At 35.7% G+C, this 15,156-nt stretch overlaps 1 protein-coding gene across 1 annotated transcript in view; it reads right to left on the bottom strand.

Annotated features, from left to right (window-relative positions):
• The window catches only part of PTPRN2 (protein tyrosine phosphatase receptor type N2), a 636,037-nt gene that overhangs the window by 401,723 nt on the left and 219,158 nt on the right, over positions 1-15,156 (bottom strand). The window contains exons 4-5 of the mRNA XM_077789214.1: positions 9,256-9,373; positions 4,290-4,452 (exon numbers count right to left, since the gene is read on the bottom strand). Coding sequence (XP_077645340.1) covers positions 4,290-4,452; positions 9,256-9,373 — 281 coding nt within the window. The remainder of the gene's footprint in view (positions 1-4,289; positions 4,453-9,255; positions 9,374-15,156) is intronic.

Below are 15,156 nucleotides of genomic sequence, written 5' to 3'. Positions count from 1 at the left end.
TATATACACTGCAAGAAGTTGGTTTTTTTTTGTAAAAATTTTGATGAACTTCATTCAGTCCTCCCTGTATTTAAATCAGTGTTAGATAAATAAAGGTGCTGTTTTTTTGAATTAAAGCTCAAGGTTAAAATGTGCAATGACTAAGTAATTTCTTACTAGTTAATCACAATAATTATTATTTGCAGAGAAGCTCAAAGCATGTCTTTGAGCACTCATGCACTCAGATTTTCTAAAATAAATAATAATTCTGTTCAATAATTACCACATCTCTTAGTTCTTTTGGTGATCAATTACAAATATTCAAACAATTGATTTTTTAGGCCGTCAAATATATGAATTTTTAGTTTATATAATTTATATAATTTTTACTTGCAGCTTCTCCCCTTTCAGCACAATTCCACTACTGAGCCACAACTCTCTGGCACTAACCCATCACTTTACCTGTTTCTTTTCCCCCTCATGATTTGAAAAGGCCTTTATTAGCCCCTTCTTTGATGTAAAGATTCTGTTTTGCTTTGGTTTTTTCACAGAAATCTTTACTTTAAAATTTATAAGAATACCTAAGATGCAGAGATTTCTATAATCACAATAACTACAGAAGAAGTCTACCATGAAAATGAATGCAACTAAAACACAAAGAAACAGTAACAGAAAATTCATTAAATTCCCTAATGTATCTGCCATAATTTTCTCTTCTCCCCATCCTACCCACAAGGGCCTGAATGGCACACTGGCCTGACGAAAACCTCAGCAGCAGGTGGGACCAGCCCCATCTGAAGTCATCAGGGACCAGGTCAGGGGAAGGAGAAAAAGCAGCTCCATGAATTGCTTCAAGCCACAAAACCCAAATCATAGGGCAGAGATTCCTGCAACAAGAAATACAGCCACAGCACAAGTGTGATGGCAACTTCCTAATTCCTACAGCCTGTCCAGCAGAAAGTACATTTGGGGCAGGCGTCAAATAAGTTCTCTTTCTGTGATAAGTAAAACTTTTCTTGGTCAGATGAAATCTCCCATAACCATTCAAACACAGGCGTACACACCAGCAGCAAAGGCAGCAAGTTCTCCTTTGCAGCTCTGAGCTTTAGCAATACCAGCCATGTGCTGTCTTCCTAATCCAACAAAACCCTGAGCCTCAGTTTCTGTAGGAATGTCAAAAGTGCAGTGGGTTTTTCAGGGGTTTGGGTGTTTTGATATGAGAGGGGTTTGTTCCAGCTGGAGTGGAGAAGGGACAATTCACACATGACTTGAAGCCTCTGCATTTCTCACCTCTGTAGCTAAGATAAACCAATTCTCATTAAAATATATGCCTGGGTATTTGTTATTTTCCATACTGCATCCAGGTTTAGTAGAAAGGAATCACAAAGACTCACAAAGACTTTGTGAATGGTAAAAATTTCATAAAGCCCTTTCTTAAAGTGTGTGTAGGGAAGACCAAGAAAACCAAACACAAAATCCCACTAGCTAATGCTTGAGTAACAAATGCCACCAAGTGCCCATTTCCTGAACAACTCTTTTCAGCTGAACTAAAGTGAAATATTCTTTCCAACTGTAACCAAGACACACCAAACTTCTGATTTGCCTCTATTTATTTACTGTCAGAGTCACTATCAGATGGCTAGATTACAGCCTGCAGTAGATACTGCCTGTATACTGAGAAATAATTCTGAGTTAGTGATGAAATTCAAGTGCTTCAAAAATCACCTGAAGAAGCTCTTGTAGTAAATGGTAGATGCCATAGGAATTTTGTCAATCACATGATTTAAGCTTACTGGTAGTGTTTCTGTCACTGCTGTATAAGCCTCAAGCTGACAGTTGCTTGAGCAAGGGAAATAGGAAAAGAGTTACCTGCTTTAAATTTTGTGATGCTTTATTTTACAACTTTTTTCATAACTCTGTGTGTGATGTCTATTCAGTAATTTTGAAGCTCTGTAGTTTTATTCTGATAATACAAGTGGAAGATGATACGGCAACTGAAGACTGAAAGTTTGTAAAATATAATCATGTGAATATACAAAATAACACTTTCAGAGTATAAGGAACATTTTCAAACCTCTTTATCTTTTATCTCTTTGTTTTACATTTGGCCAGAGACCTCTGATGTCAGGCTTCGACCCTGAATCCATACAGGAATTTTGTCAAGAAACACCAAATTTCTGCAAGATTCAGACACGTTTCACAGCACGTAAGGTATCAAAGCAACCAGAGTAGTGTTATAGCCCCTACTCCCCAACAGCAGGAATGAAGTGACAGAGGTAGAAGAAAATTACTTTTGAGAAGGGCAAACCCTAAAAGCTGCAGTTCTAAGTAGTGTAAATTGCCTCTGTCTTGTGCTTATTTTAATTAGAGAAGGACAAAAAAGTTTAAAAGATCAGATCTTGCTACAGTTATTTAATGTGGGTTTGTAATCTACATATTAAGCACAAAAATAAGGTACCAATATTTTGCTGAAGCTTGCAATTAAAGTGCACAAAGTAGCTATCTTCAATTTCAAATGGTACAAGCATATTAGAGGTAGCTCATCCAGTTACTTTTCCACCTTCTCTTTTCAAATTTTTTAAATTTTATGAGTTTTTTTCTGTTTCTTGGAGCAGCAAAAATTCTGGTTTTGTCTCTTGTTTAAATGCTATTTCACTAACAAAACAACAAATCAAGATAAAAATATTACGTCCCTCTTGCTTTTTCAAGAAGAGCGGTTGCATTTTATTTGCCAAGATAGGGAAACATCTCCAGGATCATTTGAAATTCACGGCTGATCATTAGTTTTTAAAATATTTTTTCTTTTTCCTTCTTTTTTTTTTTTGACTTTCAATTATAGGTAACACATCTGACTCAATGTCTGTTGTTTCAAAATGCTCCTTAGTAAATAGAGGTGTACAGTTTGCTCCTATACGTGCTTCATTCCCAGATTTTCTCCTCTTTATCCCACTCCCCCAGGCTTCAGAGTACACATCTCCATGGCAACACTCGATAAGGTTGGTGGGTGGTGTTATCACAGCAGGCTTCCCCACAGAAGGTCTCAGCCATATGGATTATTTATGAACTTGCATGACAACACCAGACCCACTGAAATACTTCTTGAGCAAGTTTTTGTTGAAAGCCAGTGACACAAAACAGAGCATCCTCACTGCAGCCAGGAGGAGAGTGGAGGAAAAGCAGCACCAAGCAGCTCATCAGGAGGTTCCTGATCCCTCCACAGAGCTGCCTTGTCACTGCCTGGAAGCTCCTCTTGCCCCAGATGAAATTTATGTGCCATAAATCACAAGTAGTGTCTATAAGTCAGTGAGAATCTGGGAAATTGTGCTTCTGACAAGAATAACAACCATGACCAAATGGTTGCTACAACTGGTGCTGTTGCCAGGAGTTGTTGCAGATTTGGTGTCTCTGAGTTAGTCCCTGAATTAAATTAAAGCAGTTTGGCTTTGGCACTATAGTTTGTTCACCTGACATTTTTCCTAAAACTTTAGTATATTTTTGGCAAATTTTTCATTTATACTGATGCATTGAAATAGCACAGACAATTTCTTGTAAAGTATTGCTGCAACAGCAGCCTAGTTCTTTAAAATCAAAGAGTGCATGCTTTGCTTTTTGAGCAAAATCTACAGGGCAATAAGGGCCTGCTGTATGGAACCCCTTCATCCAATAATTTAAATAAATTTAACAAGTTGCATCTTAGAGTGAGACTGATTTTCTCTAGAAAGGGAAAAATAAACCCGCTTTAGTTCTCAAATAGGCATGTCTGTAGTTTTTGACATAGTCAATACTCAATGGTTGTGATTTATCTGCCCAGCTATCTGTACATTTAAAATGTATACATATGAACCTTAACTGGTCACAGTGGGCTTCCTTATGATCAATAAGAAGTAGGAAATGTGAGGCACAATTTAGCAGACCCATTTTTAAAATCTGCTTAAAGATTATATGAATTGTAGCCTAAGCAGCACAAACACCAGCAAGAATTCACATGGTAGCTTAGCCACGTTTTTGGAGAGTAGCTCAGATGCAGTTTCAGATCAGCCAGTCAAGATGCTACCACCTTTATCCCACTCTTCCTTCTTCATCACATGCTATCCATCCCTAATTAGGATAAAATGCTCCAGATTTGACAAGCTGAAGCATTTACAATGCTGAAGGTGATTCATTTTGAGAAAATTTAGTGCACTTATGATAATCAATTGGAGTAAATAACAATATCTGGTCTTCAGACAGAGGGGAAATTTCAAAAATGAGAACTTGGAGAAAAAGGAAGCCAAAATCACATAATGTAAGGACCACATTAAAAATACTACCTTTTTAGAAGCTTTGTCACTTGTCTTCCATGGATACAAATTCTTAGATGCAGACTGGGAGAGAATTCTGAGATATTTAAGGTATTGCTGAAGAGACTTGGCCAAGTTGACATTATTTTCCACATCATAATTTCTTTCATTATCTTCATTCCATCCCAAAGTCCTGCATAGCAAAAGCATGGAAAATAAAGTTACCAGCCTGTCCAATGTACAAAGTGGCCAAGCAAGCCACTGTAGTTCAATACATAACAGGTAAGTCACTCAAAAGATTAGCAACCACAAAAGTATAGAAAATTCAATCTCTCAGCAAAAGTCAAAACACCTTGCACTATTAAAAATTTATTTCATGAATCTAATTAAATAAAAGTAAAGCAAATAAAATGCTATATCAAGGCAAAACCATATTCAAAAACAAAGAAAATGCCTGTAAAAAGAAAATGCACATGATTAAATTGCACCCTAAAGAAACATGAGATGGTTCTAAGATTTAAAAAACTTGCTGGGTGATGATGAGATTCAATGCCAATTTGGCCCTCCACCAATGTAAAGAATAGAAGAAAGAGTACTCAATATGCAGAAATAATGGAGCAAGTAAACACCAGTGAAAGGCTTGAAAAGGGAATAATGAGATGGAAGAAGCATCTCTTCTGATCTTCTAATGTTCCTGGGATTCACAGAACAGTGGTGTTTCCTGAGTGGTTTAGACAGATTTTGGTGACATTTGCAAAGAAAAGCTAGAAATGAGATTAAATGATGGCAGTGTGGAGGTGTTTATATGGGATTCAGAGTGCTGTGTGCAATGAATCTGAATTATTGCCAGCTGTCCTCATCTATCTCAACAACACATAAATGATGATGATAATTTAAATGTCAGCATCGGTAACTATTTCATTCCTTGTGCAAGAAAGCAGAGAGAAAGTTCCCAGCCCTCTTCCTTCCCTGTGAGTGAAGCTGTTTGAGGGAAATCACCTTTTGGTATCACCATTTCCTGCTCACATGCCCACACACTTCTCCAGTGAAGAAGAATTCCAGGTGGAAGAGCTTTACAGCTCAGTGAATGAATTTGACTTTCAACATCTTTGTGCCACTGTAAATAAAATTTTATTCTACCAACCCACATCTTGGCACTAATGTAGAGGCACAGCCTGAGAGAGCAGTATTATATCATTTTCCAAAGCTGGGGTTTAATTATATTACTTTAATCAAAAATTAACAGACTTCCTTCCATGCTCACAGTTGTACCAAATGTGTGTCCCTACTAATTTAATACTAATAGATGTAATTAATATTCTAATTTACTGTGGTGGCACTGCAACCAACAGTGCTCACAGGTTTGCTCACTTTGAAACACCAGAAAAATCCTCCACTTCTCCCCAGTGTATAACAGCAGGTTCCCATCAGGGACACAAATTCCAGGAAAAAGAAGGGTTACTGCACAGAGCACTATAGCAAACCTGATATAATTTACCATCAGTCTTGCTTCCTTCTCATGCTGTTTGCATTTTTTTCTTATTCCAGAGCTCTAAATTCTGCCTTCTGATGGAGTGTGGACATGTAGGTAACAATATCCACCTTCTTTTCAGCTTAAAGCCAGACCAAAACTATCCTGGAGTTTCAGAAAGACCTGGGCACTGTGCTTGCTGCTTCAGTAGAGATGAACTAATCCAAACAGGCTCTCTTCATAGGGAGGATCCCAGTTGCCAACACTCACCTTTCATTCACTGATTAATTCCAACACCTATCTTCTGCTTTCTTCACTAATTTTAAAAGGAATGGAAAAGGAAAAAAAAAAAAAAATACAAAACCCAGACCAAATTCTGCCCAAAGGATATTTCCACTGGACCTGATGGGAACTGAATGCACAGACAAAGGACAGTATTTAGGTTGGCTTTTCAAACCATTATTTACAATATATAGTCACTGTCACTGGTCTTAAAAGTCAAATCTGGGATCTAAGATTTCTCATTTTTCATATGGAGACAATAATTGTACTCATATATACATTCCACGTTAGATATAATATTTTATGTTATAAACATTTAAACAATTAAAATGTAAAAGAATACAAAGCTTTCTATTTCATTTGATGACAACTTTAATAAGGTACTATGAATACATCTGAAAGATTTTAAAAAAATTTTCTAGTTCATCACTGTATCAACTTGTTAACTCAGGAATGCCTTAACTGACCAATTATAGCAACTAAATTAAAATATTTATTTTAAATATGACAAAGTTATACTGGAAAATGGATGAAAGACAAATATATAAAAGCAGTTGGTGAGTAGAAGAAATAACTGTCAAATGAGTCCTTTTTTCTGCCCTTATTTGGAAATATTTTCAGTTTTAATTTGCTCTGAAAGATGACTTTGCATAAAATTAACTTAAGAGTGTAAGGACAATACCACATATAATTATTTATCTACAGAAATAATTATGTATTTCCTACAAAATCTATCATTTTAGAATATTTTTTTGTGGAGATATCTAAATCACTTCACCTCTGCTATTTCTGGAATGTTCCAAATTAATAGAAACCACACATTTTAGAATAAATTTCTCCCTTTTAAATGCTGAGAGTATCTTATTACTGACTTAATGAAGGTTTTATTACAGAAATAATACTATGCCCCATTTCATACATTGAAGTTTGCTGGAAACGTTTGTGGTTTTGCCTAATTGCACCAATGAACACAACTGACATTTATTCCCTCTGTGCAGAATGGACTTTTTTCCTTTATCTTGAGCCCTCTTTCAAGAGAGGGTTTTTTGAAATTTAATAAGGACCCAGGAAATACCATGTACACTCCAGTTAGCCAACAAAGAAAGAACTTTCATCTTGAAATCAAACTCCCAGTTTCAGCATTTTTTTTTTAGATGAAATCCATGTCTTCTGTTTCATCAGATTTCATATGCACTAATTTAGCCTAAGTCAATTTACCTTTCAAGTGTCTGAGTCTATTTTCTTGCTCTCACCAGCTCTGTGGGGATTAATGACTCATTAGTATGACTTCATATTGTCTTATTACACACGTTAGCCTTAATAAAAGGTCTTCCTGACATAATGTTTCTTTGATAATTAGATACCTAGTCTAAGTTGCTTTTTAAATTATTTAATTATTATCTGATAAGATTTTAGCAAGCACACAGAGCACACTGAACATATAACACACTTCATCAGAATCTACAAGACACCAGGTTTCCTACTGTTCTCTGACCTACAAAACACATTGCAAATGGACAACTAGAAAAATCAATTAATGCTTTAAACTGTTGGCACATAAGATAATGCTTTCAGAAGCACAGCTTGGTGACTGCAGAAAATCTATCCACAATAGGAACTGCTTTATGTGAACACATTTGAAATTCTGATGTTCTTGAAGTATCAACATACAAAATGCTGCAGATTTTTTTTAACACATAGTTATAGTTAAAAATGTAAAACATCTCAAACTTGTTAAAAACAGGAATTCTTAAAAGTGAGCATTTGTTTTCAACCTAAACCTTAAATAATTTTTTAATGTCTTCTTATATTTTTTATTTTTATATAACTACAAATCTGGAACACTGCAGAATATGGTCTTGATATAATGGAAATCTGGCTTATTTTATCTTACTCTCATGAATAAAAAATTTTAGGTACTCTCTTAAAAAAAAAATTCCCAGAAGATATTGAAGATCATTTCTGATACCATCTACTGAGAGTAATCCATTCAATACTGACATTTTGTGTATCTAAGCAGTGAAAACATGTTTATGGATTCAACCACATGTTGTTATCACCTTTATGGTAATCTTTAGATCACTATCTTCTTTAGACATTAAGTTTCTACCTTACTGCACTTCTGAAATGGTGCTGTGATTTTCAGAAATGCTTTTGAATCAGCAAACATGTGAAATACAGGGTCAAAGACTATGAATTGAATTAAATCAAAACAAACGGAGGCAAAAACAGTTGAAGACACTGGGAAGTGTCTTCATTTCCAGAAAAAACCAATAAAATAATCTAGAAAATAAATGGTTTGCAGTATATGCAAACCACATACTGCAGTGCAGGAAGATCTGAATTCCAACATTCAATATTTTGCCCATCAAGGCTAGAAGCTCAAATTTATGCCATTATGATGATTTTTTTTTAACAAAAAGCCCTTTTTTTCAATTTCACTACATTTGAGAATATAATTCTTAAAATTACGTAAGAGAAAGCAAAATTTACATTTTTAATGGTTCCTAAAATTTCATTCTGGGGCTTGTGTGGTTGGGTTGCACTTAAAATCCTGCAGGACAGAACAGACCAGGAAAAGAGTCTCTTTATATGTGCAACTGTATACAAAGATGATATAATTGCAGGTTCTACAACCATATTACAGGTTCTACAGAATTACTGATGTGTGTTGCAACCAATTACTGCAAAGTCACCCCCTCAATACCTTTTAAACCATGTCTCATCATTATTTTCTGTCATGGGAACTCACAGGGGTATCTCCTTCCTGAAAAAAATTGCAACTATCACTAGGAATCTATGGACTTCAAATCAATTACAGGTATGTTTTGGAAGAATTTGACTTTGAAAATATGATTAGTCACTCAGAATGTCATTCAATGCTTAGTCCAGAATAAAATATCTCCTGTAGCTGAGCCACTACTATAAGTTTGGTTTTTTAAGCCAGTCATAAGTAGGGATGGCCAAACTGACTGTAGAGAGTGCATAAATTGAATGCAAGGCCTGATGTTTTGAATTCTGACACCTCAATTAACAATAGAAAATGTAGTTCCTTAACTTGATGATAAACAGAAGAACAAGGTCCAGGGTTTTAATTCATTCTGGACCCTGAACACTGGTGGATGCCTTTATCATATAAATAGTGGCTTTTTAAATTTTTTTAATTCTGCTTCTGGGCCAACCTCTTTCTTATCATTTGCAAACCTTTCCAAAACCCAAGCAAAAACACTGCAGAAGACTTACCTTCCTGTGTCAGATCCTTCAGATGCAAATACATCAGGGCGTCTGCTGTGGATTTTGTGAATGCTTGAGAGTTCCTGACCAATAACATGCTGTGTGTAATCGTCTCGCCAGGTAAAACCTGATCAATAATGAAACAAACAAAGAAAAACAGAATGAAAAAGATTCACTATTTAACAACTTGAAAGTTTGGCAAAAATGAGTCCTAGATAAACAACGTTATAAAAAAAAGAAAAAAGAAGCCTCACTTGGTTGGAACCCACGAGTGAACTACAGATTCTCTTCCGTATGAAAACCTGTTAATGGAATTTTGCTAATGAAACCTCCTTGCAATAGAAGGAAGACAGTAAATCATGCAAGGACATTTTGAAAGCCTTTGGTCTTAGCAGAATCTTAACTAGTTGCAAACCATTTTTAATAGATAAAAAAGGGTTATTTTGGACAGCTATGGAAATTATCCCACTAGCTGGTTGAAAGGTTGCTCCATGTCCTCCCCATCCACAGCACAATGCCCCCTCTCTGTTTTCCCCATAAAAAATTAAGGTTTCAAACACTGAGGAGCTAGTACTGCAAGTTTTAGTGAAACACAGGTCGGAGTCAAATTAAGTTATATTTAAATGTTGCAAAAAAGAACTTTTCAACAAGGGGTGAGTGCAACTATGTAGACAAATTACAGTGACTACTCCTGAAGTAGGTGCATTTCCAATCTCTCAGTAATTATACTTGAAATAATGATATAATCACAAACATAATTGTTACCTGATTTGTACATCTTACAAGCTTTTTACTTTGTTACCTGGTTTTTTTACATGTTCTAGTAACACTTTAGATCACAGAATTTGCTGATGCAATTCTCTGTAAATATCTAATAGCTAAATACCACACAACTGAAGAGAATTTCTGCTGTTATGCCCTGTGCAGCCAAACACTACAAATCTCTCAATGGCTGTTGACAGAAGTTCCAGATATGGTTATCCTGATAGTATCTTTCTGTAAGAAACCATCTAAAGAAAAATCCTCTCTAGCTCTGGATGAAGACAGTCAGATCTGGTTGTTAGAAGCAGGAAGGGAAGCTGCTAGAATTTGAAAGGACAATTTCTGGTTCAGTCCCTATTCTATGTACAAATTATAAACTTCACCACCATCTGGAGTCAACATGAGGTTTTTTGGTGTAGGCAGACCCTCAGGATGAAGATAAAACATCCTCAGCCTCAGCAGAACTCAGAACTTACTAGCACCAACTCACTAACTGGGATGGGTGCTTTATCCATTGGGCACTTCCAATTTTTCCACTTAATTTAAGCAGAATTATTTATTAATTTACTAAATTCTGGAATTAAAAAGGAAGCCTAAATAGGACATTCTGCCTAAATTTCTCCATTCTGCCCAAGGATGCCATTCTGAGCATGCAGAAGCAAAAATTACTTTAATATTTATCAAATTTTCATCCTAGAGAGGAGACACTTCTGTAAGTTCAGCATACGTTTAGGCAGGGCTAGACAACATTAAAACTATGCTTTTGTCTTGGATTTAGAAAAGATTTAGGGGAGGAAAAAAAAAAAAAAGAAAGGTCCTACTTGGGCAAGATTTAGGTGGGCTGCATCCCAAACTTTTTTTTCATTAATGAAATTAATAATAATAAAAAAAATTCTGAACCAATGTAAGCATGCATGAAGGCTTTAACAAACAAAAAAGCTTTGTAACATTCAACTTGTCATCCTTTCTCCTTTCCTTAAATAAAAATATTACTCAAGTTTATTGAGGAAACACTTCACCTGAAGCCATATTAGATGTTAATGGCTACAGTAAATGACTCCAGACACTTGGGAGGGGAAAGAATATCTGTCTCTATCTAATCTGGTTTTATTTCTGATTCATCCTTTTCAAATGCAAATATCACCTTTTCAAAGATGCCATGTAAGAAGATGGATTCAAATAGTTTTAAAAATCTAAATCTAAGGCTGCTCAGTACATGTTTTTATGTGAACACACAAAAATGAGTCACCATGCACCTATGATTACTGTGATCTATTGTAATTAAAATTATTTTAAAAACAAAGTTGGGACATATTCCATACCTATTTATATATGTATATATATATAAATGTTCAACTTTACTTCTCTGTTGTCTAGCACTACACATTTCTGTTTGTTTTATAATCTCATGAAGAGAAAAAAACCAAGATAACTTTCCATTTTAGAAGAATGTGCAACATAGAAAGTTCAGCTAGAATACATATATAGTAAAATCATTAGCAAAGTGTTAAAACTATGAATTCATGAACTGTGAGTCCAAAATTACTACAGTTTCACTCTCTAAGCCAATACTAACCCTATTAAAGGCTAAAGAATACATAATAAATACACAAACTTTGAAGAAAAATACATTTAATTATTCTGAAGACCTTTTCTCAAATTAAAGCAAGAAGAGTTCATCCATGCTACCTGCATACAGATAAGAAATTAATCTCTGAATCCTGAGAAATACAGAGTTTTGTGCCTACAAACCCCAACGTTTTCAGTAAAAGAGCAGATGAAATAATTGTGATGCCTGTTCTCACTAGTCAAGAGAATGGTATGTCTATTGCTATCTTCAGTGCAATTTTTTCTATTGCTGCACTATTTTAACATCTTTTCCTAATGCATTTGAAACCAGTAAAGATGGACTATCATCCTTAATGCATTAAAAAAATGTAACTATGGCACTAAAGAAGAGTAAATAGATGAAAGAAAGACTACTTGTTACAGAGGTAGAAAAAACTGAAGTTAAGAGAATATGTCCTCTCAGCTGTATCTTCAGCATTTGTAACTCACTTCAGTGTTAAGACAAGACATGGACAAAACCCACAAATTTTAACTAATTCAAAAATCCCCTTGCCAATAATTTAATATTGCTGTCTCTTAAGCAACCAACTCGGGAACTACAGCCTGCCTAAAATTAACCTCATGCCAATCATTTTCCAGCATTGTTTCAGTTTCAAAAACATATCTCCCACACACTGAGCTGAATAAAACAACACATTCAAGAGCCACAATGGCACGCTGACAGCTGCAATCAGAATTGAGTTTGAGAAGGAGCACATGACGCCGCGTGGCCATTTCCTGTTCCCTTTGTCGGTGCCGTCACCGCTCGCGCCCATTGGGCGCCCAATTATTGCGATTTGTGTGCGGCGGCTGAGCAGGATCACAGCAGAGCCCCGTGCGCGTTACTTCCATGTCACCAGCCCCCGGTTATCCGTCCCCCCCACGGCTGCAAGGCCCAGGCCCTGCTCTCCCAGCCCAAATTCCCACAGAGGGACAATGTCAATGTCTGGCGGACACCGAAACGACGCAAACACCGTGACAACAGCAGCAGACACAAAGCTGCTCCCAGTTGAAGGCCATTGATAATAGGGAGACCCCACGAAAAACAGCCATTGGTACAGGCTTTCCCCACATTCCCTACGCCATTTTCATTGGTGTCGGCGCAATGTTTAATTTTTTTTTTTTACATTTAGTTGGAACTCTATAACCTAAATGTATGTGAAAAGGGAATGCCAGTATAAACACAGTGAAGACTGAAACATAAACTTTAAGGAATTTAGAGATTCTAGAGGAGCTAAGATTTTAGTTAGAAATAAGCCTTACTAGAGTTAATTAAAATAATAATAATAAATGAGTAGGCCTTGATGAAGTAAGGAGTTAGTAGTTGACCAATAATTTGATTGTTTGTCAGCACAATGTTTAGTTAGCTGGGTTTATAATGAAGAATATACAAAGTGACAAAGAGCTTTTAGGAACATAAGACAATTGTGGGCCTCCTCTGTTCTGAAACCAATTGAAGACAAGGAATGGGAGTTCTACCAACAGTTCATTTGTCATATTTGCATTGAAAAGGTAGAAAGGTCAGAACGAGGAAGACTTCATTTACTTCCTCATTTTGGGACCCCTCCCCATGAAAGGGACCACCGACCCATTTCAAGGAACAAACTAGGCATGCTTAATAGCTTTTGGAGTAATCAGCATACAAAGCGGGGAATGGGATGTACCAAAATTATGAATATGTATTTGTATTTTGGTATTCAATACTTGTATGAATAAAAAGACTCTGTAATCACCTGGAAGGCATGGTGTGTATCTGGGAGCTATCCTGCACGCTGCCTGGCGTCGAATAAACATACACTTTCTAACCTTAAACTCTTTGAGAATTTTTGTCCATCGCAGTTGGATATCAGTACTAGATCAATATCCATATTTTTTTAATAAATCAAGACAAGACATTAATACCTTCATCAAACCCAACTGGAAGGTCAAATCTAATGGAGGTCGTCTGGATGTAGCATAGTCTTTCATATCATCAGGTATCTCCCCAGGTCTTTTATTTCCACATCACAGTCTTCTATTATTATTATTATTTATTATTATTTATTAATTATTATTATTATTATTATTACTATTACTATTATTATCCCCTACAACTACAAAACTACAAAACAATAAAAAATAACTACAAAAAAACCCTACAAAAATAACTAAAATAACTAAAAAATAACTACAAAAATAATAAAATCGTTTAAGTCCGCATTATATTCAACACTTAGCAATGGCTGTGTCAACAGAGAGTACTCTTCTAAGAATTATTAGCTGAAATCAAATCAAAAGCAAGCAGTTTAAATAGTGAAGAAAACAATTTCAGAGATTCCTAGTGGTGAAGATGTAGGATTATGTCTACAAAATTAAAATAAAAATTACTTTCAAATTCAACATAAAATGTCACTTAACCTGCTTAATTGTCTTTGATGTTATCATAGTTACAGAGAATTATTGAAAAATAATTCAAGTATGTATTTTCTTGTCTCTGTTGATCAATTTTTCTAAGCAATTGCATTTCTTGTGTGGTTTTGACTCTGCTTTCCATCTTAGAGAAACTTGGTGTCTCTCCAAATGTACCTGACCACATCTTTAATGCATGTCAATTATAACAGCAGCTTTTGAAAATATTTATCTTCTACTTCTGTGTTTAAACTTATTATAGTTCAGACTTAATCATACAAATTAATTTCCCTCCCTCTGAAAGCCTAAGCAAGGAAAACAAAAGCTTTTTAATGGTTTGGAGAAGTTCTGGTGTAAATCAGAAGAGCTCAATATAAGTCCTTTAAAGAAACAACAATTCTCACTGCCCAGAGATTTGGCTGTGCAAATCTTCCTGGTACTGCTCCCAACCAGCATGGCTGAGGCTGAATGGGGTTCTGCAGGAAAGTCCAGCAGAACCTTTGTCTGAATCCTCCAGTTCTTGTACCAATCAAAATCTAAAATTATTAGTTCTGCATCAATATATTATCAACAAAATTATTTTTACATATCAAAATAATTAAAAATTACAGGAGATTATTCTAAATTTGCAAAACCTCTATACTAAAACTTGATCCTACTCTGTCAGGAAAATGCACTTTATAAAGGCCCAAAACCCTTAGAATTATTCAGAATTAAAGACAGAATATGCACTGTTTCTGAGTTGTGACATTATTTTTTTTCTCCAGTTTTTGGTAATGTTAGGCATTTTGTCCCAATATGATAGATTAAAAATATATTATTTTCTCTGAGCTACCTTCAACTGCTACTTCATTTCAGTCAGGAAACTCTCAGCTGTAGAGCTCAGAGACTTTCATCCCCCATGCCATGTGTTGCAAATTGTTAATGCCTGCTTTAGCTGTCAGAACGTCTGCAGAATTGGGAATGATTTGCTTTCTTCCCTATTTTCACAACAGACAGGTCAGGGTAACGTATAGACATGCCTTTCTGCAGGCTGCCTTTCCACATTCTCCAGAGGAGCTGCTCTGTTCTCATTCCAGACCTCCCTTTTCAGAGCTCAAGGACGTATCCAATAATGCTCACATATTTCAGCTCTACCTAAATCAAAATTGC

This window comes from Lonchura striata, chromosome 1 (assembly GCF_046129695.1).
Source record: "Lonchura striata isolate bLonStr1 chromosome 1, bLonStr1.mat, whole genome shotgun sequence".
NCBI lineage: Eukaryota > Metazoa > Chordata > Aves > Passeriformes > Estrildidae > Lonchura > Lonchura striata.
This window is presented reverse-complemented; position numbering and strand designations above follow the sequence as displayed.